The 27993-nt window shown below is 41.7% G+C and overlaps 1 protein-coding gene across 2 annotated transcripts in view; it reads left to right on the forward strand.

The window, feature by feature from the left end:
• Positions 1-27993, forward strand: part of RDX (radixin) — a 104616-nt gene that overhangs the window by 58040 nt on the left and 18583 nt on the right. For both annotated transcript variants that reach the window (XM_018556250.1, XM_018556249.1), the window contains exons 3-10: positions 3930-4013; positions 5575-5670; positions 9676-9950; positions 13775-13858; positions 15314-15460; positions 16700-16796; positions 19412-19575; positions 27660-27790. In XM_018556250.1, the coding sequence (XP_018411752.1) occupies positions 3930-4013; positions 5575-5670; positions 9676-9950; positions 13775-13858; positions 15314-15460; positions 16700-16796; positions 19412-19575; positions 27660-27790 (1078 nt within the window). The remainder of the gene's footprint in view (positions 1-3929; positions 4014-5574; positions 5671-9675; positions 9951-13774; positions 13859-15313; positions 15461-16699; positions 16797-19411; positions 19576-27659; positions 27791-27993) is intronic.

Below are 27993 nucleotides of genomic sequence, written 5' to 3' on the forward strand. Positions count from 1 at the left end.
AGCTGGGGGGGTGGGGGGGAGTGGCAGCGGGGGAATGCAGTCACAGTGGTCTCTCCCTGCTGGTGCTGGCTGTAGTGGTCTGTGACCCCGCTGCCTCTTCCGATACAGCCAGGGATTGAAAGGGGGACAGACCAGCACCAGCGTGGAGGAGCAGAGTGGCGGCAACTTATCGTAAAAGCAACTAATCAATGATAAGTATCGTTGCCAACGATTCCCATTATCGATTTCATCGATTAGTTGTTGCAGCACAAGTTGATTCCTCCTCACTTTCATCCAATGTGTTTTTTTATAAAACTCCAGTTAGTTGCATTTTTGATGCAGTTGACAAAAGGTCTGCCACCAAAAAAAGCACACGTAAAACACAGTATACATGCATTTCAAGGCAGAAAGTGTCTTTTCCTGGAAAAAAAAATAGAATTGGATGAGATTTGTGTCAGAAATGCATGGGGAAAAATACTTACCGATGTATATTAACCTCTTGCCGTCCGCCCGTTAAGAAAAAACGGACGGGCGGCTGACTCCTACCTGCGGGTTGCTGTCGCCAGACGGCATTTTTTTCCTGCTCTCGCGTGCCCACGGGCAGGAAAGACCCGCTTGTTACTGCAGCCGTTAACGGCTGTTTCACATACAACCGATCAGCGGCTCTATAGCCGCCGATCGGTTGTATGGCGTGAATTTCGGAGGCCCCCCCCCCCCCCGGCCCCCAAAAAAGTCCTGAATAAAACCTACATTCTTTCTGTAAAATGTTAAAATGTTTTTTTTATAAACAATACAAACACAGTAGTCGGCTTGATTCTTTAAATTCTTTCCATCCTTGCGCTGTTTGTTTTTATGCTTTTATTTTCCCTGCGGAAGAGTACAGCTGTTTTCTGCTTTTATCTTCCACCATTGATTTTTCAACCTGTTGCTTCTTTTTCCTTCTCTCCACCATTGTTTTGCTGTGCTCAGTCAGACTGGAGTCACTGACAGTTGAGGGGCTGTAGATAAGCTGGTTAGATGATGGCTGGCAGATGGCTTCTAGTGATAGAGACCGTTAAACAATTCCATCATGTTTAGCTGCTGACACTAATCCTGCAGTTGAAAGCAACTTTAACAGCCATTGAGGCTCAGGAGTCAAAGGGTTATCCTTTCCTTGACTCGCAGGAGTTATAAATAGTCATTTGTTTAATGAGAGTGATTAACACCTTTGGCGGAAAAAGAAACAACAGATGAGCATGCAAAACAGGAGGGGCTTGGATATCTTTAGAGGTTTTTTGTTATAGTTTTTCTATAGTGACACTCCAGTATTTAAAGTGAAAGTCTAGCGAAACTGTTTTTGGGGATTAACCATTTTCTCTATCTACAAGCTCTTTCAGGTTTTACTGCGGTTTTAGTCTTTTCATTGGGTGAGAATTGCCCTTACTTCCTGTTTTCTTAGATTAAAAAAAACTAGAAATCTCTCCAATGGACAGTTTGTTTTTTGTTTTTTTTCTTGGGCGGAAGCTATCTAAATGCGGACACAGACGGCAAATAAGATATTAAGAGTCCCTAACCCATCCTCATGTGTTTCCATTGATGAGATATCCCCTCACTTCCTTTCTGGCAGACAGTAATATTTGACACAGGAAGTGCAGGGAATTCTCTCCAGTGGAGACAATAAATCGAAAACAAACTTGGATAGGCTTTAACCAACCTTATCCAGAATTAGGAAAAAGGTTTTTGATCATCCTCTGGATGCGGAGCTTTTTGGACAAAGTTTCATTTACTAAATAATCTCTGTATGGAAATATTATGTAAAAATGTAACAATGAGTAACGATTTTAGGATTTGAGTTATTCTTGTCAATCCATTAGGCTCTAGAATTTTCTTTATTCAAGATTACAATATAGTAATGGTTGATTGTACCTACCCATTGTTCTCCATTTCCTTTTCTTTTTTTTTTTTTTAACCACTTCCGGGCCGCAATACGTCTATAGACGGCGGCCCGCAGCAGTGGTTAAGTGGCTGCTGCAGCAGCCGTGTTCTTGGTGTCGTTTTTAACAGCAGACGATTGCTGTTAATGTGCAACAAATCCGGCGTCTGTACAGCCGCCGGATCATTTATACTGTGCGGCTTCCAGCAGCTGATCTCTCCTCCGATCACTGGACCTGGAAGTGATGTGTACTACATCACTTCCGGTGTCACTTGGTACAGTCTCTTGATCTTAGAGCCAGGAGAAGAAGCTGGGGAAGCAGATCTTTGCTTCCTCAGCTCCTTTGGGGTCCCTAGGTGACATCAGGGGTCTGATGTCTCCATAAAGAGGACCTGTCACACCCTATCTGCTATTACATAGGGTGCTTGTTAGCAATAGGGTTAGCAAATGTAATAGCCATAGGGTTAGTGTAAAAAAAAAAAAGTGTTTAAAAATTATAAAAATTAGAGTAACATATAAGAAAAAAAAAATGCAAAAAAAAAGCCCTCCACGTGCACGCACATAAACACGCGTTGATGCGCCTACGTGCGAAGACGACAATTGTGCATGTTACATATCAACGCGAACGTCGGAGTGAGAGCAATAATTCTAGTGCCATCAATCACTGTTGGCACTAAACTGATGAGCAGTAAAAGCGTTTTAAAGTGTTTCCTATGGGAAATTTGGGATATTGGCTTTTTTTTTTTGCGGCTTTACGGGCGAACGCAATTTTAAGGCTTGATATCTATGGTATGTATTTACCCGATGTGACCCCGTCTTTCATATTTCACCAATAAAATGGGTATTATATTATGTTTCTGTGCACTAACTTTTAATTTAGTTTATTTTTTCCTAAAAATACTGGTTTGATGAACATTTGCACAAAAACCGTGCGACATACAAAAATTGCAACCAGCATTTTTTTATTCTATAGGGCCTTTGCTTTCAGAACATATATCATTGTTTGGGGGTTTAAAGCTGTTTTCTAGCCAAAAAATTCTGCATTGTGCTGTATAATTTTCTATTGCTGGGTTTTGTAGTCCTCTATAGACGGTGCCATTCTGCATTCATTGCTGTATAATTTTACACTTTCCATTTCACTATATTGCACACCACCCTTTTTTTTTTTCTTTTCTACTTCCACCGCTCCAAGCTTGCTCCTGTGATGGACTGCAATCTGAATACAAACTAGTAGTCCCATCACTGGAGCCATTTTTTAAAATGTATTTTATTTTTTATCCGGGGTCACGTCGGACATTTGTTTTCCATGGTCCTTATGTGTGTTGTAAAATATAGACCGCTCCAAGCTCTCTCCCGTGATGGACTACAATCTCATGTTTAGTTTACTAATTTGTATTGAGATTGTAGTCCATAACGGGAGCGGTGGCTATTTTACAACACATGCAGGAACCATGGGGAACAAAAGTAGCCCCCCTCCAGTGTCCGCACCAATTCAGAGATGATTTGAGGATCTACAGCTCAGTGATTGCTTTACTGTCATCTGTTTTCTGCAAAGGACAGCCACCTCATCTCTGACGTGCACTGATGGAAGGCCAAGGTGTAATGCAAAGTTGTCTTTGTCCAGAAGACTGTGTTCAGGGTCCGTTTTCTGTATCTCGTATTTACGGTTCATTTCTATTCTGGTTTCTGTTTGGATTCATTTTTTTTAACCCCCTGAATCGTATTATGTTCTGTGGCTGACTTGCCTTGCGGCACCGGAATCCATAACAGGTTGACCTTTCCAAATTTCTCTTGACATCTTGTAACAATACATCAATCACATCCTGTTAGTGTTATCCTATGTAAATGTGGGAGCTTGATGGGAACATGAAGAGAACTGGTCCAAAGTCAGCCTCCAGGCTTTGGTGTCTGCTTCTTTTCTGTACTATTTGCTAAATCCTGGACAACATGTTCATAGTGATGCTGTAAGGTTATGTTCTATGTTTGTGCATGTATTATGGCTTGTGGGTCATTTTTGTTCTTTTGCCTTTTGATATAGATTAACGTTCGAGTGACTACCATGGATGCGGAGCTGGAGTTTGCCATTCAGCCGAACACAACTGGCAAGCAACTCTTTGACCAGGTACATACAAAATAATATGGACACTTTGTTGTTAATATATTATTGTATTATTTTCAGCACAGTTTACTAGAGGTGCACCGAAATAAAATTTTCTAGCCGAAAATAAAAAATTTGTTAAAACGAAACTGAAAACTTTTTTTTTTCCAACCTGTTTAAATTCTATATACATTTAATTTTTTAAAAAACATTTTTTAAAGCATCTATACTGAGTATTCCTGTTCATTCATAACTTGTGGCGATAGGATGTTTACCATGTCCACAATAATGAATAAACAGGAGGTGATGTAGAGCACTTCGTGATCATTTAAAATTTGGGACACAGTAAACATACTATGTCCTCAATTATTTACAAACACTTACTGATCACTGAGAGTTTGTATACCGCTCCCCTTCCTGACTCGCTGTCACAGGAGGCTGAGCAGGGTTCGGAGGAAATCTTGGTCTTTGACTGCTGACTACTCCCCCAACCGCTGCATCGGCCTCCTGAGACAGCTGTCTCCTCCCCCGCACCGCTCTCCATCCTGATCTGAGGATGGAGAGCGGGGTGGGGCGGTGCCGGAGCAGAGCTCGGCCTCTTGTGACATCGCCGCTCACATCGCTCTCTTCCCCGCCCTGCTTGGCCTCCTGACCGTTTCTCTCTTACCCACTGGGCACTGCTCTGTGTCAGGCTGTCTGAGGCGGGAGGCTTGTGGAAGATTGAGATACAGAGCTCTCCTCACCGCTGGGCACTGGCTGCAGGGGTCTGTGTCCCCATCCCTGCTGGGAACAGCGGAGATCAGCCCATTAAACAACTAATCATACAATCAAAAAATTGATCATGAGAATCGCTGACCACTATTTTTATTATCGATTTAATAGGTTAGTTGATGCAGCCCTATATGTAACATTCATAAATTCCCCTTGATAAGTGTTGTATAAAGCATAGGTCCTCAAACAGTGGTAGGTGTAGCCTGGAGGGTTCTTGTTAATAAAGGGGAACATACTTAACTTCAAAGTGATATATCTTAAATATATATCTTGTATACCTTATTTACCTTACATCTAATACTTTTTGTGCTGTGGTGTTTGTTACTTAGAACTGATTTATTATTTGTTTTGATAGAAAGTAATAGCAGGCATTACATGTGTACATGAAATTTAAATACACAAAAGTCAAGAGTACAATTGTAGCCAAAGCAGGCAACAAGCAGATTGTTGTGGTGTTTAGCCGCTTGTGGGGCCCTACACTATAATGACTCATCCAGGCAGCGATAAGCATTTGTAATGTCATCCAAGGTAGAAAAAGTATACGTAATCCAGACAGGTGTCAGATTGGTATATATATGTGTATTCTGAAGAGTTATTGATACAGAATAGCACATAACTCTGTAGTGGGTATATCATAGTTACATAGTATTTGAGGTTGAATAAAGACATTAGTCCATCAAGTCCAACCTATTAGGATCTCATTCTAGGAGTACCTGTACCCCTGAGGGCTTTATCATTAGTATAGGGGTTTGCAGAGCGTTACTCCTGTGTCAGGAATGTTGTCTTTATTAGTGGTATCTTGTCTCTTTTGTAGGTGGTGAAGACGGTCGGTCTGCGTGAAGTTTGGTTCTTCGGACTGCAGTACGTGGACAGTAAGGGCTACTCAACTTGGTTAAAGCTGAATAAAAAGGTTTGTTCCCCTCTTCATCAACATGTATTGTTTGTTCTGATGTATGCTTTTATCCCTTTTCTTTGTTCTGTCTTTGGTTTAGTGTTTTAATTACAAGCCTGTGTTTATAGTCCTGCAGTGTCAGGTCAGGCTGGCTACGTCTAATATGCTTGGATCTGTTTTAAGAGAATTGAACAATCAGCCTTCCCCACATAAATCAGGCCTGTGAATTTTTCAGGTAAAATGTGCGTATAGATATGTCATCCAGTTCATGTAATTACTTGTTGTCTGTAGGACACTTGCAGACACCAGCTTGTTGGGGGTAGTGCCATCAGACAAGTCCTTGTAAAGTCAATGGGGGGACTTTATCAAACCTGGAGCAGACAAAATATGGAGCAGTTGCCCATGGCAACCAATGAGCTTCTCTCTTCAGTATGTTTAGTTAAGATTTGAAAATGAAACAGAGAAGCTGATTGGTTGCAGTGCACAGCTGCTCCAGATTTTTTTTCTGCTCCAGTTTTGATAAATTACCCTCAATGTTTCTTTACCCTGATAAACCTGAGGTGTCTGCAGGAAACATGCCCACCCTGCTCCACAAACCCAAATAGTTGGCTGGTGCTATTTTTCGTCTTTTGAAACAGGTTGGCCAAAGGAGTTGTCTGATGGAGAAAATAATAACTGGTTATCCTTCCATTAAGCTCTTTGTTCAGGCACTTCCGGTTAAAACGCGACAACAGTCTCCTAATTTTTTTTTCTGTTACCACACTGTCACGTGCACCCCTGCTGGAGACTGGTCCATAAAAATGATGTTCAGAGGATACTGTAGCAAGTGCATGTAAACAGGAAGTGGTTAAAAAAAGGCTAAAGGATATTGAAAGCACTGAGATCCAAAAAAGGATGATAAAAAACATTGAAACATAACATGCTTTATAGAGAAAAGAAACTGGCAATGATTTGATATACAGTGCTTTAGCCAACAAAATGTCATCCAGTTAGGGTTTACCTATACTTTAATGGTGACCATAAATGGCTGTCTAAGAGCTGATTGCATTAGAACTTTGAAGATCACTTGCAGCAGTTGGGCTCTGTAAGCTTTGATGGTGGAGAAATAAAACTTGAAGTGTTTATTATTATATGCAGATTTTCTTACTGTGCAAAATGTCTGCAGCCAATCATACCTGTTCTTCCATACAAAGGGGAGCAGCCCTTTTCACAATGTGTGCCATTTCCATATGCTGGTGAGGCATAGATGGATCCCCCTGCCTACGCAGAAAGACCTGGCCAGCTATGGTCATATTAAAGTTGACCCTTACTCCGATTTTAGCTTCAAGCTATATTAACAGTTTTGCTAGATTGCTTTTTTGGCTTCAAAGGCACATCAACATTTACATGACAAATCTGGTAGCTCAGACAGTTTTACATTTACTGGAACTGGCAGTATGGCTCATGAATCAAGGAATGGCAGATTTCACAGCAGTTATACCAAAACCGTAACGTACTTTAGGATTCTGTATAGTGTCTCTTCACACCCAAGCGTTTCTATCTCCAAGTCAATCAACAACCAAAATCCTATGATTTTAAATTGTGCAGGTTCACATGTAAGCGCTCAGGTACCTGAATTTCAGAAAGGTACATAGGATACTTTTAAAGCAGAATGGGGCGTGTTTGGCCTTATACTTCAGGGGAAATGCCTAAAATGAGCATTTTTCATGGCTAAACGACCATCTCCTTTTAGAATCTAGCTTTCCATTGGCTAAAACAAAAATGCTCAAGCCTGAATACGCCTGAAGAAACCCAAATTAAAAATGCTCCAAAATCGCCTCAGTTAGTCTGTTAAACTATTTTCTATATTGATTCCCAGGACTCCAGCTGTGAGAACGTTTGCTGGATATTTACAGTTCCATCCACCCTGCACTTGGTGGTATCTAGCTTACGTTTAACCTTGTCAAGGCTGTGTCCTGCTAAATTCATTTTGATGGTGAATTCAGTAATGGGGGAAGACACACTTTGTTCTATTATTAATAAACAGTTACAATCATGTAAGAGGGCAAACAAGAAAACTGCAAATGAATTCTCACTACTGTAGTCTCACTCTAGCCAGTTGAATTGTTAAGCAGGCATGCCTGGGTTCTATAGGAGCCCACCCTCCATACTTTTCCTATAGCTAGTGAACTTGACAACAAAACTGAAATACTTGAAAAAACTAGAACTGAGGCAGAGCATTTACAGTGGTCAGAATCTCTCAGTGCCTGTAGTATGAAACATCCCTCTCATAATGCGGAACACGTGGGATGCGAGGAACCGCAGTAGAAGAACTGTTCATAATCGACAGAATCTAGATCCCTTAAAGCAGGGATGAGGATCCTCCGGCCCTTCAGCTGTGGGGGAACTACAAATGCCATGATGCTGGAGATTCCCCACCCCTGCCTAAAAGGGTTAGTTCACCTTTGCAATAAAATGTACTATGCAGTCAAGGGTGCCCACTACTTTAAAAAAAAAACAGTGTAGCTTTAAAATTTGTAGTTTAATTTAATTCCAATATCTGTAGGTCCACCGTGGTTTACCCATAACCTGCCTGAGAAACTACTAGTGGGAGAGATCATTGCCACCCTGCCAGTGATCTGGGGCACACCGTATATTAGGTGTGGCCCCAGCATCACTTGAATGGACACTCTCCCTCTTTCAAGACCTGCGCATGCACATCTTTGTATGTCTTTTCAATTTATGTACTTCTACATATCTTTTAATAGCAGTGGGATGCAGTGACAGTATATTGAGGATCAATATGAATGAACACTGAGCAAAACAAAAAGAAGGTAAAGGCCACAGGTACAAACATGTCTTAAATCTTCCTTGCGGATTTCATTATGTGCACACATTCATGTCGCCCTGAACGCAGATCATAGTGCATGCTGTCATCTTGTGTGAGAGCTGCATGATTTTTGTACACATCATGAAGTCTTGTGGTAAGAAGTAGCTTGAGTCTGTTACTTTCAGCCGACAGTGTTATGATTTCTCGAACAAAGTGGTAACCGCAGCAATGTGTGAGCATGTGCATATCCTCATAACTTATCTACCATGGGTATATTCTGAAAATGTGCCTGAAGAAACATCTTACTCTCTGATGCTTCTTAGTGACCAGGAAAATGGGATTCAGTGATGGGAGATCGTTCTATGAATAGACGGTTAGTCATTTAAGAATTCATTCTCACCACTGGAGTCCTAAAGAGGAAAAAAGAAATGTCGGGTTAACCGAACTGGGAGAATGACCTTCCTTTCATTAGATTCTAGTGTGCCTGAATATTGGTCTACTGTAAATATCAGACAAAAAAGTAACCTGTACCTATAGAAATATAAGAAAAGAGGAGCCACTAATGGGCTTGTATGATGTAGAGGAGACCCTTTACCCTGCTAACCAATTGAAATGTTTGGCAGATGTGTCTGGCTTCTTTGGGTCCCCACAAATTTTTCCTTTTAGCTAGTGTATTGAGGATCAATATGCATGGACGCTAACCAAAGCAAAAAGAAGGTAAAGGCCACAGGTACAAACTTGTCTTAAATCTTCAAGGAGGATTTAATTATGTGCACACATTCATGTGGCCATGAATGCAGATCATACTCCATGCTGTCGTCGTGTGAGAGCTACTTGATTTTGTACACATCATGAAGTCTCATGGTAAGAATTGGCATCAGTCTTGTTATTTTCAGCCTGCATTTTTGTTACCATTCCATGAACAAATGACATGGTAAGCACATCAATGTATGACCGTATACATACATACACTCCTAACTTAACTACAATGTATAGTCTGACATTGATGATTGTGTGATGTGAAACAACTTAGTCTGATGATTCTTCGTGACCAAATTCAAGACTGCATTGGGAAATTTGATCTGTGGATCGAATTGCTATGGGGAAACACATTCACGTCTCTCAATTACATGGATAAACATGACCCCAAATTACTGCTATAAAGGCCTCTGGTTAATAGATGCTCATTTCTATGATTTTTTTTTTTTTATTAGGTCACTCAACAAGACGTCAGGAAAGAGAACCCTCTGCAGTTCAAATTCAGAGCTAAGTTTTTCCCAGAGGATGTGTCAGAGGAGTTAATTCAGGATATAACCCAGAGACTATTCTTTTTACAAGTTAAAGAAGCTATATTAAACGATGAGATTTACTGTCCTCCTGAGACGGCCGTCCTTCTGGCTTCCTATTCTGTGCAAGCCAAATATGGAGATTACAGCAAGGATGTCCACAAACCAGGTTACCTGGCCAATGACCGGCTACTTCCTCAGCGGTAAGTGAAGCACATACAAGACAAGGTAACGCAGGTACCATAAACAGATGTGTGCTCCTATTCTTCTAATGAATGGATTGGCCGGGTATTTTTCCTTGTTATAGGAGTATTGATTCCTATGTTCTTGGAGAATGAAAATCAAATGGAATCTGTAAATAACATTGCCCTCCTTTGCCAGGATCAATGCTGTAGGCGTCCTTTTCTTGCAGGTGATACACAAAGGCTCGAGGATTCTAGCGTAGATTTAAAAGCTCAATCTGTGAACCAATTTCCCTTCTTAAATGTGTCAAATCCTCTCCTTTTGTCCCATATTTACTGGATATTTATTTCTAGAGTTGTTGCTGGCTGTAATTTCCTCTCAGCTGTAGCACTATATATAACCGCAATTGTCTTCTCCATGAGTTCTGTAAATTCCTTTTGAGATTGTTTAGAAAGGAAAACCTGTATGTCTGCACATTATGTATTTAGGGGACCTTTCTCAAGACGTACTACTGTATATAGCAGACTCTGTCATCAAATACAATATGAAGGCTAGTCATTGGCAGTAATTGCTGATCCCCAAAGCCATATAACAGGATATGTTTATTGCCTGTGCCCACCTTGCTTGAAGGGGACTTTAGAGAACAGAAATAAATATGGGAGCTGCTATTGTAGATTTCTAAAAATATTGGTTTTCTGGCTGTCTCTGACTTCACTACCTTCTAGGTCACTTGCCTAGAATAAGCGTGCGGATTGGAAACTCGTAGTAAAATCAGATCTTTTTATCTTCATATTTGCTCCAGGTCTATCTCTTACAGACTTTGGATCAGGATGGAGAATTTCCACCCTGTTCTTGATCTTAAGATCATGAAGTTCCTACAAGGCCAAAAGTTCCATACGCAACCTACCCATTCTGTCAGCACCTCCCTTCACCCATGGGACTTTCAGGGATCAGTGAACATTGATGCAACTTGTAACTTGTCCTCTGGACCTGAAAATAAGAAACATATATGCACAAGTTCAAATCAGGTAAAGTCTGATGACTATCAGCATAGTAGACCTTGATGACTGGAACAGTCTTTCAAGTGCAGTAAGTCACTCCATAAGAGGCAACTTGTAAAGTTCCTTGGTGATGATACAAGATAGTCTCTTTGGCAGGCTGAAGTCACTTTGGATAAGTCCATCCCTGGATGTGCATGGTGCACGTAGGTACCTGATGAACATGGGCTCATGTAACTCCAGCTGCAAAGTCTCCATGTGAAACAGGCACAGTTCCATGCTTCTGGGTGAGAAGAGTAGCTGGGGTAAGGATGGCTGTTAACTCCGAGTCTGCAGTCACATCACTGCTGATGAATGGATTCAGCTTGACAGTTGGACTGTTTTTAAGAATATCCTGCTTGTCACAGACACATTTTATCTCTGTGCTAGAGATGTTGTGTTCTGCATTGTATAGTAGAATCAGCTCACTATGAGCAATGTCTTTTGCAGAAATAAGATTTTGGCATATGTGCCAGTCCTGACAGTAGGCATCTGTGGGCTTAAGGTGTTGGCAGTGTGTAGCATGGACTAACCTTGTTGTAGTGCGGTCAGGCCTTGTCCACTTTGTGAAATGAGAGCCCAAGGTGAGTCCTTGTCCAGTTCTGGTGACAAGGGTTTTGCCTTCAAGACGAATCTCTGGACCGTTGTCAGGATCTAGAAGACTGACGACATCAGTTGTTGCTTCTCCTGGATGATCCAGCAGGAATTCAGGACCTGTTGACCACCCAACAGGTTGTTGAGCAAGAAGAATTTGCAAAGATACTTGCAGACATTGAGCGTCCCCAGAACCAAAAATAGTAAAACTAGAAAACATGGTACCTGCATGAATCTATAACCAGCCTGTTTGGCAGGGAGCACATTGGGAAGGTTTTAGTTGCACAAACTTTTGGCCAAAAATATGTAAAAGCCACACTGCTGCGCCAAGGCATCTCTGCAAAGTGTGGTCCTAACTCTATGTATACGAGTCTCCATGTGTGAGCATATTAATGCAGTCAAATTGCATGCAGGTGTACCTAGATATATTTTTTTCTAGATAGCTTACATCAACCTTCAGGCACCAGAAGTCGTGCAGTTCAAATAGAAGCGGAACTGATTCTAGCTTGGGCAGAACTTCATGTTCCAGTCCTGTTTACAAATTAGCAGATCTCCTCACCTCATATGGGAAACTTCCTGGCTTCAATGTCCCCATCTTTACAGCGCATTAGCGTTTCCTATGCTTTGCTGTGGGGCCCCTACATTACCAGTTTGTGGCCCTGACCCAGGTCAGATGTAGTACGCAGATCTGGTAACACACCTGGTGGATGCTCTGTGAGCTCTACCACATTGTTCGGATCATCTGTCTCAAGAATCCCTTTGCTATTCTTCGGGGTCACTAGCTTCAGGAACATGGCTGTTGAAGCCCAGGTTCTGAGAGACAGGGGCATGTCTTAACTGATTCCTTTGATGTTAAAAGCCATGATGTTTACATCCTGCAAGGTCTGTCATCGAACATGGAATGCATACTTAACTTGGTATGAGACTCAGGCTTCTACCCTAGGATTTTCTTCATGTGTCAAATCCTCTGCTTCCCACAGCTGGATGGCTGGACCAACAATTGGCTGTCAGCTCTACCAAAGGCCGGGTTTCTGATCTTTCTATCTTGTTTCAAAGACTGTTGTCCTCTCACTACTTAAGACCTTTGTACAGGGGTTCTCCCATGTTCGTTCCTCTTTGACTCCGTGTGATTTAAATCTGGTTCTCTCTCGTGATTCACAAACCACCGTTTGAACTTTTAGAAACATTCCTCTCCCTATTTTCACCCACAACATATTATTCCTTGTAGCCTTCACCTCTGCAAGGCGAGTGTCTGAACTGGCGACCTAATCCTGCAAAGAACCTTTTCTGATTTTGCATAGGGAAAAGATGGTGTTGAGGCCCAGGACTTCCTTCCTGCCGAGGGTAGTTCTGCCTTTCCCCTCAACCAGGACATCACTCTTCTGTTCTTCTGTCTCGCTTCAGTTCACCTAAAGGAATTTTGCCTCTATTGTCTTGATCTGGTTCGGGCTGTGAATGTCTGTGCATTGGCTTCTCTTTCTGCCATCTTTATGTGGCTCAGACAGACTATCATTCAATCCTGTGATATCAAGGATCTGCTTTTGCCCTTTCTTGTCAAGGAACACTATGCTAGAGCTCTGCAAGAGATGCTTGGGCTCTTCAGTATCAAGCTGTTTCCCAGATTTGCAAGACTGACACACAGTTTTCTGTTCACACGTTCTCTACTGTAAATTCTGTCAGGTGGATGTTGCCGGGTAATCTAATGCCAGCTTCAGGCAGCTCTTTAAAGTGCAAGCAGTCCCCAGTTTTCTGTTTTCATGGGCATTTTTTGCTGTGTTGCCCAATTCTCGGACTGCTTTTGGTTGTCCTGAAGGTTACAGAACTCCTGTGTCGCTCAGTGGACAAGAACAAAAAAAGTATTTTTCTACTTACCATACAATCCTTTCATTGGAGTTCATTGTGGTACACAGGTCTCACCTCTCTGTGTTTATGTTCATGCTCTAGATACTGCTTGCTACAAAACTGAGGCAAGCCGGTAGTAGGAGGGTTATTACGAGGTGGCCTATGTTTGTTTTCCATTGTCGTATCCTCCAGTAGACTGCAGTATAGTCTGAAGTTGAAAGAATTAGTATGTTCATCAATGGAAAAGGATTTGACAAAAATCCTGTATTGCACACAGCCTGTAGGTTTAGCCTTCAGCTTGAACTTTGCTAACACTTCTTAGTTTAAACAATCATTACTTATTTAACATTGTTCTGTTTTATTTTTTCCAGGGTTTTGGAACAACATAAACTGACAAAAGAACAATGGGAAGAAAGAATACAAACCTGGCACGAGGAGCACAGAAGCATGTTAAGGTACAGATAGTGATCGACTGTTTGTTTTACACCCGTTAATCCTAAGACTGAAGCTGCAGTCTATGCTATTTTCTATGTCAGATCACCCAGAACTGGTAGTTCAGTTTTTGCCAGCTGCAAGAGTTTTAACCCTTCTCATCATTTCCAATGGCTATCTGGAATTCCAGCTGCAAAATGTATGCTCCAATGTATAAGCTGGCCCTATTGTTCCTGTTAGATGTTTCAGTTTTATGTAATGCAACAGTTTTAGTATTAATTTGGTCAGAACCAATTTGTGGTGGAAGGATATTTTTACTGTAGTGTCCAAAATGCATTTGAAACTTGAAAGTGACTTGGGCCACCACAACACTCCACCTGTAATATCACCTCTGCTCTCCCCAAAAAGCTAACATAGTGTCCGGCTTCTCCTATTTGCTGCCCCTGTATTTACTTTTTTGAATGTACTTGGTGGGAAAATGACGTCACTGAGACGCCGAGGGGTGGGTTTTAGGTTGATTATCAGTTTCACTGTGTGTATATATAGGTGGTGGTTTTTGATTGTAAAGATGTTTATTTTGAGCCTGATGAAGGGGACCCTGCGCGGCCCCAAAAGCGCTTGTAATGATTGAACATCAATAAATGGATTTCAGTGACGCTTAAGTCGTTGTCGTGCTGGTGACATTCCTATACTTGAAGGAAGGCTCAGTCTTGGATGTAACTGTGTGATGTGAATAAACGTCAGGCTTCATTTCTTCTAAAAGGACCCCATTTTGTGAAGCATTGCACATCCAGAAACGGACACGTTTAAGGAATTTTCTCTTAGGGCCCATGGACACTAGGAGGATCATTTGTTTTATGTAATTCAAATGGTTGCAAATCCTCTGTGCTTGTATAAAATTCTAAAAAGATTTTTGGTTCTGAAACACAAAAAATACCAGATTCAGGTCCAGCTAAAACTCCAAGGAGCTGCCTAGCACCAAGAACTAGAAGGTGCCTGCTATTACCTTCAATAGGCAGAATACATTTTTCTTCTCAGCACCTGGTATTGGCAGTTTTCTGTGTTCTCTGCTCCTGGTGTGGAGAACTAGCGTGGATAGTGCGTAGTTAGCCAGTGTTTTGACCTTCTGCTACCTAAAATTGTAACAGTTGATCATCCCCTTAAAACAGCACTTTGCATTTAACCCCCGCAACACTTAACCCTAAGGTGATTCTCACACTAACCTTTTGCCAGGACTAAGCTCTGCTTACTCATACTCATCCTGTACTGGAAGCAAACAAACCTGTGCCAAAAGCATTTAGTATCAAGATCATGCAGCATTGAGATCCAAGCAACAGAATAACCTGATCTGAGAAAAACCTTCTTTGTGCATCTCTCCAAGTTAGTTTCACATAGTTACTGGAGACTTTATTCCATGACTTCTAGAAGCCTCTCCCACCTTTTTTATTATCATTTTGGTCTTTTTGTTTTCTCCACAGGGAAGACTCTATGATGGAGTACCTAAAAATTGCCCAGGATCTAGAAATGTATGGTGTCAATTATTTTGAAATAAAAAATAAAAAGGGCACGGAGCTATGGCTGGGTGTGGATGCATTGGGCCTTAATATATATGAACATGAAGACAAGTAAGTGTAAACTTGTGTTTTCTCCTCTAAAATAATAATTTTGCTCTTAAAAAAAAAAAGAGGTTAACATTACTGGTTTTTCAACATGGAGATGCATACAAGAGCAGACAGTATGTAGTCGTAAACTTGAAGAAGAACAAAAGGTGATAAAATGAAAAAAAAATAATAAATCAGATTTTCATCCTACAAAATGAAATGCATATTTTTTTTTTTTTTTTTTAAAGAAAAGTTTTACTGGTGCTGTATATTGTGAAACATCAGACATTTAATCATGTGGCCCAGTACAAGTTCCTGCTAGGTCCACTTAAATACAGTGAGAGCTGATTTAAAAAAAAATATTTTTTATTTCTATATATCATTGTAAACTGCTACAAAAATAGAAGTACAGTCTATGGAATAACAACATTACTTTTAGAGAGGTAGCTAGTTGTCTGTTAAAACACGGGCAAATGGGAGGCCATGATTGTGGACGCTCCTTATGTTTACACCAGGACTCTTTCTGCTGTTCACTATCACTCTTCTCTTAAGGTGCCCATACACTGCACGATTCTCGTACGAGAATCGTGGGAAATCCCGCGATCGTACAAGAATCGTGCAGTATATGGAAGGCGTGCGACCGTTTCTAATGTACGGTCGCACGACTTTTGTATATCAAGCATGTTGGAAAACCAGCCGAGAATCGTACGATTTTCGGCTGTTTTTTAATATGATCGAGAGATCACTGCCGAACGGCCGCTGTGCACACACGCACACTGCCCGTTCAGCATTGCAGTCATCGGAAGCCCACCCCTCAGGGGGGCAGGCTTGCGATGATCGCAGGTACGATCTGCCTGTCCAAGATGGGCAGATCGTACATTTTTTAAATTACTTTACAACCCTCGCAAGACAAAAGTCTTGCGAGGGTTGTAAAGTGTATGGGCACCTTTAGTAGCACTGCCAGTGTCCACAATCAGCCTGAGACTAAGCAGTACACTGTTTCTAAACGCTTTGCAGATGTTCATCTCCAAATATGTGAAAGAAATTGTAATTTGCTCATGATGGTACAATCTACCTCGCTCATGGGAGGGGTTTAATGTGATGCTGCTGTGGGTTCCTAAATCAAATGGCTCCGCTGTTTTGGTTTTGAGCACATTTTTGAAAACCAGTTGCTTTGTGCATTTAAAAATCTGCTTTAATATTCTCAATGCCTCAGAAATGCCATGTCACTTATTCAATTATCCTTTTTCTTTCTCTAATCAGGTTGACCCCTAAAATTGGATTTCCTTGGAGTGAAATCAGGAACATCTCCTTTAATGACAAAAAATTTGTTATAAAACCGATTGACAAGAAAGCCCCGGTAAGATCAGTAGTTTCTCAGACAAAATTTCCAGTGTGACAAAGGTATGTGTCCCCTTATTTGGTTGACTTTTTGGCAGGCGCTTAGAGGCTCAGTCCACCTTTGTGACCATGTTTCGTGTTACACCCATGTTCAGGGTATAACATAAAACATTGGCCTGGGATGTAAACAGTGCTGAAGCCTGTGCATGGCTCTGCAGGTTTCAATGCAAACATCTTATAAATGCACATTTTATCATTTATTAATTTGGGTGCACTTATTACATTTTTGCAAAAGATGGACTATGCCTTTAAACGTTATCATGGGTTTCCATTTATCTTTTGAAAATCCTTTTAAGGAGCAAAGTTAAAGCACTTTGTTAAATACAAGGTTGAAATAAACGTATTTAAAAAGGATTTTTAATTTAATTTTGCCACTTTTTATTCATTCACCTCTGCCATGCTGCAATGCCAGAAAGGAGACACAGCTTCACCACTTGTCATGTCACCTCTCCGCCTTTGGCATGCTCACTGTATAGTTAAAGTATCACTTCTCTCTGTTGAGCATTTAGGAAACTGTAAATGTGAAGCGGGGTATAGTGATGTTATTTTCCAAGCTGTGCAGTGTAACAGAGGTGTGTGAATCACTGGAGGTGGGGTGTGTGAAGACTAGCACAATACAATACAGGCACATTTCCCCATTTCTTAATCCCTTTAGGCCCTTTAAGCGCGGAGCAGGTGCAGAGCAGACCAGTTGCAGACCGGATCAAAACTGCGTCCAATGTATTCCAATGGTATTTTTTGCTCCAGTTCACATCACAGCGTGCAGTTCCAGGGACCGGTTAAAAAAAACTGCAGCAGGCCCTATTTTACCTGCTCTGGATCTACAAACGCATCAAAAACGCATGCAAATGCCTGAAACTGACTGAAAGCCCATGTTAAACTAAAACATTTTTTTTTTAACCAAAAACGGCCCGGAGCGCAGCAAAAACGCGGCACAACCCACTGCACTGCGTGTGCATAAACTCTGCATTTGGTGTGAACAAGGCCTTAATACCCTGCAAGTACAGAAAATAACTCTTGCTTTGCCAGAAATATACTCTGGTCCTAAGTCCTCTTGTGGGCTGACCTTGCACTGCATTTTGGTAGACTGGGTGGTGTCAGACCTTACCATTTGTCATTTGCTAAACTATTGAAACCCTTCTACCCTCCTCATCTCTACAACATATACACTGATCATTCTCTGATGATCAAGAATCTAGAAATTGGGCCACATGGCACCACGTCATAATATTTAAGTCCAGATATAAAATGTGTAAATCCAATCTACTAAACAATGAAATCATGTTTTGCTCTTTGTGTAAAGTCAGTCATTCCAGCTATAGCTTGTTAGCAGCTGGTTTTAGCAGTGACATCGCACCTGAAGGCAGCTGCTGACGAGATTGGGTCATTACCTTCATTATACCAAACAATGCATTCACCACCAAGTCCTTGTACCCTGTTGCCTATCGTTTTTTCCCTGATGAACAGAACGTGTTGAAGTTTCCTCCATTTTACCCTAGAATACATTTGTATCAGGCCTTGAATATCACAGTGTGGCACTTTGTTTTCGAGATTCACTTATTCCAGCCACAGTCCAAGGTGACTGGGAAACCCTCCGATGTGCAGAAGCCACCAGCGCAGTGTCCAACACCTTACAGCAGCACCACCATTACACTATTGGGTAACAATAAGAAAACATTTAGGGTTTTAGCACAATCCATCCATTTCTCTAAGCACTCATTTTATTCTGTTACACATGAGAGCTAGGAGGTCTAATTAGACTCTTTGAGATAAACCAGAAAGTGTGCACAGGACAGCTCTGAATGTGTGACAAGAATGACGGGTATATTTTGCACTTATTAACCAGATATAACAAAGAATTTTAGTGGTATATTTAAGATTACAAAAAGTAACGAGTAAGAAAAGTTCATTGGGGTTTACATACACTTTAAATGTATTTTTACATGCAAGCAGTGTAAGTACCTGAATTTTACGGGATATTAGCTTTTTTCAGTTTCTGTACTGCAGAGCTCAGACTGGGGGAAGGAGAAGCAACAGTCGGAGCCAATCATTTGTGCTGCTTGTGCTAACAATAAGCATGTTGATCAGAGGAGAGTGTAGTGCGTCAGATTAGCTTTTGTCAGTCCTAAGCTCCTCCTTTCACTGTCTAGTCATATGGTTGGGGTGGGGAGGAGACCTGTCAGTGTTGTTGAACTGCAGCAGAGAAAAATCCTGCCCTGCCACACAGGGCTATGTAGTGTGGCAGAGCTATATAAATCTAAGATCCAGACGTACAGAAATACTAGATGGCTGGTAAAATCGTTCCCATATATGTATTTCATCTGTGTATTTAGCTTTTTGTCTGGAGATCGGCTTTAAATGTATGTGTATTTTTTAGCTTCATTTGCAGCTTTTGAAGCTAGTACTAAGGCTTGATCAGTGCCTTGCATGACGTAGAAAAGGAAGAGTGTTCAAATTTAGTTTGCTTTTTTGTAAGAATCCGTGACGATTGAGGTTGTTTTATACACATATTGTACACACATTTCCAGAAAGAGTACCAAGAGCTAGTAAATATTTGCTTCTTCTCTTTCTCAGGACTTTGTATTTTATGCTCCCCGTTTAAGAATAAATAAGCGTATATTAGCCCTGTGTATGGGCAATCATGAACTCTACATGAGGAGAAGGAAGCCTGACACAATCGAGGTTCAGCAGATGAAGGCTCAGGCCAGAGAGGAGAAGCATCAGAAACAGCTGGAGAGGTATGGTGGGGCCACTCTTCTTCAATGTTTGGTCATAGGGTTACTCCTTGTCTCGGTCCTCACTGGCCTGCCTTGCTTAAGGGCAAATTCAGTAAGCTGTTTGAGTTATTGTAACTATTTTTGTCATCACTTAGCCTGGCATTGCAATATTCAGGGACTGAGTGGCTCTTGTGCATCAATACATTAGTGTCATTTTATCTGGGTTTTTAAATTCAAGGGGCAGAGTGGGGTGTCCGTTCCATTTTATTTATTCTTTTCCCCCTCCCACAAGTCTTTATTTTCCAGGAATCTTTAAATGTTTTTTCATTTCTGCTTGGGCCTGGGGTGTCTTTTTTGTCTATTTAACCACTTCAGACGGGTTCACGTAAATGCACGTCATCCACTTGAAGTGGTTATTTCAAGAACACGACTGCTGCAGCTGTGTTCTTGGTATTGTTTTAAACAGCAGGTGATTGCTGTTTCATGTGCAAGCGAGCCGACGTCTGTACAGGCACCGGATCGTTTGTATGGTGCGGCGCTATATGCACCCTCCGCTGCCAGCTCTTTCCCGGGCTCCGCTGTCCCCCGTGCGGGCCCGGAACCGGCACTGTGGGTCTCCCCTGACAGATTGGAGGGAGATCAGTAAGCTTCTAGCCGCTAATCTTTCCTCCGTTCACTGGACCCGGAAGTGATGTGCATTACATCACTTCCGGTGTCGCTGTGTACATTCTCCGACTCTTAGAGCCAGGAGAAGAAGCTGATGAAGCTGATCTCTGCTTCATCAGCTTCTTTTGGGTCCCTAGGTGACATTAGGGGTCTGAAAGACCCCTGATGTCTCCATAAAGAGGACCTGTCACATCCTATTTGCTATTACATAGGGTGCTTATTAGCCCCCTATGTGATAGCAATAAAGTTAAGTGTAAAAGAAAAAAAAACCAAAGTAACATAAAAAAAATGCCTGCACGCAGATACAACGCAAACAGGCGTCGCATGTGCCTACGTGCAAAAGCGAAATTGCTCCACGCATCACATATCGATGCGAGCGTCGAAGTGAGAGCAATAATTCTAGGGCCATCAATCATGGTTAACACTGAACTGATGAGCAATAAAAACTTTTAAAGCGTCGCCTATGTGAAATTTTGGATTTTGCGGTTTCACGGATGCACACAATTTTAAGGCTTGATATGTTTGGTATCTATTTACCCGGCGTGACCCCATCATTTATATTTTACCAAAAAAATGGGTATTCTGTTTCTGTGCACTAAATTTCATTTTAGTGTATTTTATTCTTAAAAATACTGGTTTGATAAACATTTGTGCAAATACCGTGCAACATAAAAAATTGCAACTAGCATTTTTTTTTTCTACAGTGCCTCTACTTTCAGAAAATATATCATTGTTTGGAGGCCTGCAGCCGTTTTCTAGCCAAAATTCAGATTTCATCATGTGTGCAAATAGTAATAAATTGCTCCAGGCAGCAAGTGGTTAATTGTATAGCATAATATTTTTTTAGCATGTTTTTTTGTGGCGCTGAGAAAAGCTAAAAAATATAACAAAAAAGGGTACTAGTAAAGGTAATGCAATAGGGAGAATGGTTCAGAGACTAGTACATACCTTGTTTTGCAACACAGTCGATGCAAGGAGACTGGCCATGCAAGCTTGGAATCCAGAGGGATGTTTAAATATACTATGAGGGGGATTTATCAAAACTGGAGCAGCTGTGCATGGCAACCAATCAGCTTCTCCCTAACATTTTCATATCTTAACTGACCAAACTGAAGAGAGAAGGTGATTGGTTGCCATGCACAGCTGCTCCAGTTTTGAGAAGTTCCCCTCTGTATGTTTACTAGTTCACCTGCCAAAGGATATATAGTTCTGTTCATCTTGTACTGGGGTTTATGTACATCTGATGCACTGCAGAACCAGACAGAGGACACACCTACTTAGTGGTTTAGCAATTCAACATCCTGTATCACCTCTCCACCTCCAGCCTGCTTGCTGGACAAATAATTATCATTGTCTTTGTGTAATTTGAGGGAGCAGATTCTGAAAGTAATAGTCAAGTTCCTAGCTATGCAGCTGAGCAAAATTATAAATCCTTTACCAGGTAAACCAGTTCACATAAATGCATATCTGCTATGTATTTGAGTTGTTTGAGAATTCAGGTAGTTCATATTTGTGGCACTTTCACAATGTGTCTTTATGGCTGCAGCAAATTCAAAAAGAATGCTAGTGCTGAGAGCAGGGCATATAGTGAAGGAAGAATTCGGCCGCACTCCAGGGCAGGTTTTTACTATACAACAGCAGGGCAGCTTCTTACTGGTAGCTCGGACACTGGCAGCACCTGCATTCTAGCAACCAATGACATATTCCCCCTCCCCTGCCCAGTTGATAGCTGAATGTAAACAAAGGAGGTGGGGATGCTGACTGACACCTTTTATCCAAATATGGCAATATCCATATTTGGTCAATGAGGTCCACGCAATCCCCACACTTTTGTTTACATTCAATTTAGCTTGAGGTGTATATATGGACTGTGGATGTGGTGTCCCCAGTATGGACACTCTGGCTTTAGTGCCACCCTCACCATGCCTCCATGCAATAAATTCATGTACCCATTTCCTACAGGTACATACATTTTTCGTGTGGAGGTATGACGCAATTCTAAAGAGTGTCTCCAACAGAATTCAAGGGTTTGTTTTGTATTTTTCAAGGTTCAGTTTCTGGGCTGTTCAGAAGTTGAGAATACAGGCTAACTATAAAAATGAACTGTTGGGGAAATCAGGTGAGGAAAATGAAGGCCAAAATGGCAAGTGTCACCAGCAGCTTGTGTTTTCCATGAGTTACTCATAATGTGCATTGGGCAGTATTCTTAGCAGCACACTTCTTTACTCATTTTAGCCCTCGTTCACACCTGAACGTTTTGTAGCGCGTTCTACGCTCAAAGAACGCTCTACAAAACGCTCAAACATCTAAATCCCATTGTATTCAATGGGTCTGGTTCCCACCTTGGCGTATCTCAGCCCGTCCCTAACGCGCTACAAAACGGCCCATGCCTGAAAAGGTACATGTACTACTTTGGGCCGTTTTTGTTGCACGTTTCCATTGGGATACAGCCAAGTAGCCCTCGGAAACGCGTGTTTGTTGCACGATTTTTTTACCGCGAATCGTGGTAAAAAAAACGCGCGACAGACGCGCATATGCAATACTCCTAGGTGTGAACCAGGGCTTAGTGCGTATGTAGTGTCTGGCCTGCATGAACTCTGCATGGCACTGTGTCATTGGAGGGAAGGAGGAGGGGTAATGTGGGGCTGGAGGATTCTGTGGATTAGGACGGGGTGGAGCTGCAGGTCAGGTCACATCTGACACTTGATACACATAAGACATTTAAGCTTTCCCTCTTCCCAACAATGAATATAATGCTACAAATTGGCTTAACTATTTCCTGTTTACTTTCCTGGGTCTTCAGTTTAGAATATTGAACTGGACGTATTTAATTATTGGCATCGTGGAGCTCTTCGCTGTCACTGGGTGATCAGATTAGACTAGATTAATTAGCACAGATTTGTGGCGGGTGCCTCCAGAAAGCTGCTGTGGTATGTATTGTGTTCTTACATTGTCTTTCTAAGAAGTTGATATTTGTGTGAGAATGATGGCAATTAACAAGATTTAGCTTGACTTGCTGTTATGTATTTCCTAATTTATACTGCTAACAGCCTTCGTTTAAGGAGGTAGAAGCAATGCCTGTAGAAGGAATTCCGCAATCATCTTGTATTGCTCCTTTTAAACTGATGTAAACTGATTGATGTACCTGAAATGTATTTGTTGTAGATTATGGCATGTTACACTTGTGTCAGTATTATTTTGTACAGATAAGTTGCTGCCATTAGCAACTTATCGGATCATCTTGTTATATTAAATACATTTTAAGAGTATCTAAACCCAAAAACAAAAATGTAACATGTTGCTGCTTACAAGTCTTTAGATGTGGTGGCTTGATTAGTTTTCTCTTTTCAGCCTAAAAACATTTTCAGCAAGTACATAGCTGCAATATATAAAATTTTTTGTTTTATTGGTTTAGATACACTGTAGGGTACAATTATATACCCATAGACCATTGACAATAGTCGAACTTGCATGCATAATCCGACCACCCTCGGAAACAAGTATCGGTCTCTTGCCACACAACATGGCAGCTTCCCTGAGTGCACAAACACTCACAAAAGACAGCATTGTACAGCTGATCTGTCATGTTTATTCCTGTGGAGGAGATGAGCATAGCGTGCAGGGGCTGCCAGAATAGTGACCTGTCCAATTGACTTTATCTGCAGATAGTGGTTGCTTGTCACGAGCTGGTATATATCCCTGCTAAAATCTAGTGGACTGGGCAACTGTCATCTCATATCTATGGGTACCAGAAATATCAAACCAGCATGAATTCTTACAAGCAGGTGCTAATGACCAGTAATTTCATATGTAGGTTGAAACAGTCATTAGCTAAAACAGAAACCGTTGTTTAGGAGGCTTAAAACTGGGTGAGGAACAGCCAAACTCTGCTATTAAGGAGAGGTTGTGGTAGACATTTTCATGCACCATGGCAAGACTGAGCACAGCAACAAGACACAAGGTAGCTATACTGCATCCGCAAGGTCTCTCCCAGGCACAAATTTCAATGCAGACTGGGATTTCAAGATGTGCTGTTTTAAGGTCTTTTGAAGAAGCACAAAGAAAATAGGCAATGTTGAGGACCGTAGATGCAGTGGTCGGCCAAGGAAACGTAATGCAGCAGATGAAAATGTATCAAAACCAGAGCAGATGGAATCTGGAGCAGCTGGCCATGGCAACCAATCAGAATCCACCTTTCATATTCAAAACTGAACAAATTGAAGAGAGAAACTGATTGCTTGTCATAGGCGACAGTTCCAGATTCTTCTGCTCCAGTTTTGATAAATCCCCCTAATCATGCTTCCTTTCAACATTGAAAGATGTCCAGCAGTGCCATCAGCTCCAAAATGGCGGAAACCAGTGGGACAGTGGGACCCAGGTACACCAACCTACTGTTCGGAGAAGTCTGGCCAGAAGTGGTCTTCATGGAAGAATTGTGGCCAAAATGCCATACCTCTGACATGGAAACAAGGCTAAGCAGTTCAACTATGCACAAAAACATAGGAACTGGGGTGCAGAAAAATGGCAGCATGTGGTCTGGACGGAGTCAAAATTATAAATATTTGTCTGTAGCAGGAGGCAGTTTGTTCACCAAAGGTCTGGAGAGCGGTACAATAATGAGTGTCTGCAAGCAACAGTGAAGCATGGTGGAGGTTCCTTGCTAGTCTGGGGCTGCATTTCTACCAATGGAGTTGGAGATTTGGTCAGGATCAATGGCGTCCTCAATGCTGAGAAATACAAGCAGATACTTATCCATCATGCCATACCATCAGGGAGGCGTGTGATTGGCCCCAAATTTATTCTGCAGCAGGACAGCGACCCCAAACATACAGCTAATGTCATTAAGAACTATCTTCTGTGTAAAGAAAAACAAGGAATACTAGAAGTGATGGTTTTGCCCCCACAGAGCCCTGATCTTAACATCAAGTCTGTCTGGGATTACATGGAGAGAAGGATTTGAGGCAGCTTACATCCACAGAAGATCTGTGGTTACATCTACAAGATGTTTGGAACAACCTACCTGCCGAGTTTCTTCAAAAACCTGTGTGAAGTGTACCTAGAAGAATTGATGCTGTTTTGAAAGCAAAGGGTGGTCACACCAAATATTGATTTGGATTTCTCTTCTGTTCATTTACTTTCCATTTTGGTAATAAAAAATAAACTATTAACACTTTTATTTCTGAAAGCATTCTTACAGCATTTTTCACAATTAGTATGCATCTAGAACCATGTGTAGTTATCAAGTAAACACTGATTCTTTATTAGGTTGCATATAACCTGGCAAAATGGCCACAAAACCTTTCCTATAATTACTTACAAGTACTTAGTAAGCGCATCTCCCGTAAAAGTTAACTCATAAGAGTAAATGTCCTGAGCAGAGAGAGAAAAAACAGTTAATAGTACTTCTCAAAAACCCGTCTTATCTTTATTTTAGTCCCAGTTCAGTTTGGAAGCTATTTAGTTGCTACTGGGCAGCACAAACCTTTATATTAGGTGCTGTGACAAATCAAGTCTGATGTAACTAGATGGAAATGTTCCGCTTTCAGTAGGATCCAGATGTCTTTTCCCAGCCCAGGGAACAGGTTATATTCTCACTTCTTCTGAATTCCAGGTACAGCTTTCATTAGCACAGGTGTTTATGCAGCCAGGACAAAGTACCGCACCCATCCATCATCAGAGGTTTTATGTTCTCATATGTATCCTCATATGAATTGCCTTGGGCAATTGTGGTTTAGATTTATGTAGCACAATATGAAAAGTCATAGACTTTGATCTTTTTATCGGTTACCCACAACTCCAAACACAACTTACTTATGTTGGTTTTTTTTTAATCAAGGCCAACTCAACATCTAGCCCAGGGGTCAGCAACCTTAAACACTCAAAGAGCCATTTGGACCCGTTTCCCACAGAATAGAAAACACCGGGAGCCACAAAACCCTTTTGACATCTAAAATGAAGATAAGACTGCATATATAGTTTTTTACCTTTTATGCGATGTATAGCATGTATATAGGTATATGTGGGCTTAGTAACGCACTGGACTCTGGGCTTAGTAACGCACTGGACTCTGGGCTTAGTAACGCACTGGACTCTGGGCTTAGTAACGCACTGGACTCTGGGCTTAGTAACGCACTGGACTCTGGGCTTAGTAACGCACTCTCCCCCACCCCCGCTCCTCATTCGGACTCACCTGGCAAGCCTCACAGCCAGCATCCCAGCCAGACGGTGTGTACTGCAGGGGGCGGGGCATGTGACACACACTTCGCCTCTCCCGCCACCTGTTACTAGGGACTCGGCTGGGAGAGGAGGTGAGTCACAAGACCCCGCCCCCTTACCGAGAAGCCCGGGGATCCTGCACTGCCGCATATTCCACCGGGGGGGGGGGGGCCCAGGACCGGACCTCACTGGGCCCCCCCACAGCCTCAGGCCCTGCGGCCCCAGGGGTAGTTCTGACCCTGGACAGGGAGCCGCAGCAGAGGGATGAAAGAGCCACATGCGGCTCTGGAGCCGCAGGTTGCTGACCCCTGGTCTAGGACATAGGTCCTGTGGATTACATTAAATGTAAGCCTTGCTATGTAATGTAAAGAAAACATGGAAACATTTATTTAAGTGATGCCTTTAATTGACCGACTAAAGTCAACTTCAGCCAAAGTTTTTTCTTTCAGTAGTTTTAAATATTGTGTGTAGGAGATAAAATCTTACTTTAATTGCGGCCTATGTTCCCATTTGAGGTTTTTCCTCACTTGTCCCAGTCACAACTGCTAAGGGGTCAGGAGATAAGTTCTGAGAGCCTGATAGGGGTTTGAAAGAGATATCACCTTGCCATTCAGGACAGAGAGTCTTTAAAGCCCACCCCAAAAACATTATACTTGTCTCTTCAGCGCTCCACCATCGCTCCTTCATCTGTGGCCTTCACTGCATAATATCAAGTGCTTCTAGATATGGTGGTGCATGTGACTTCCTCCCATGATGCAGTGCTCAGGTTAAGCAGCTGATCGCTGTGCCCGAGCACTGTCATGATGAAGAGGATGATGTCATTGCTCCCTCAGAGTTTCTTCACTTACTGTCGATGTGTATTTAGGTGACGGTTGTGACAGAGAAAGGAGATGCTGGACAGGTTATTTTGTGGTGGGAGAGGCTTTACTTTTTCCTGGCCATGGTGACAGTGTCTCTTTATCCTTCCCCCATTCTTTTCAAGAAACTAAGTTTTGTTTATAGTAAGTGGCATTTGTTCCTTCAAAAAACTTGTGCACAGATGGAGTTGAACGATGAGAGCGGTGTTGGGTGTCTTAGTGGTGTTTATTGTGGAATAAATCTTTCTGCACTTCTCAGACAGTGGTTGATTGCGGTGATTTGCCAGAGACTGGGAAGCATCCTTTGTAACTTATCATTGACTGTATGCTCTGTTTACCTGACTGGACATGTTCCTTCTTGTCTAGAGCACAGCTAGAAAATGAAAAGAAGAAAAGAGAAATAGCAGAGAAGGAAAAAGAGAGAATAGAACGTGAAAAAGATGAACTGATTGAACGGCTGCGACAAATCGAAGAACAGACGCTAAAGGCACAGAAAGGTATTTTTAATAAATATTCCAGCAGTATTTGCAACTTGTCATTTGGAAGCAGGTATTTTTTAAGACTGTCCAATGCAACCGTAGTACAAAACAGAGTGGAGTATAGTTTGTCTTTCAAGATAATTGCACATCTATGGTCTTTTGGAGGCTGAATGAGCTAAATAATTTGCAGTGTAAAATCAAATTTCCTTTTTTAGCAGACT

The sequence above is a fragment of the Nanorana parkeri genome, unplaced genomic scaffold, assembly GCF_000935625.1.
Source record: "Nanorana parkeri isolate BGI_ZX_2015 unplaced genomic scaffold, ASM93562v1 scaffold229, whole genome shotgun sequence".
Classification (NCBI taxonomy): Eukaryota; Metazoa; Chordata; class Amphibia; order Anura; family Dicroglossidae; genus Nanorana; species Nanorana parkeri.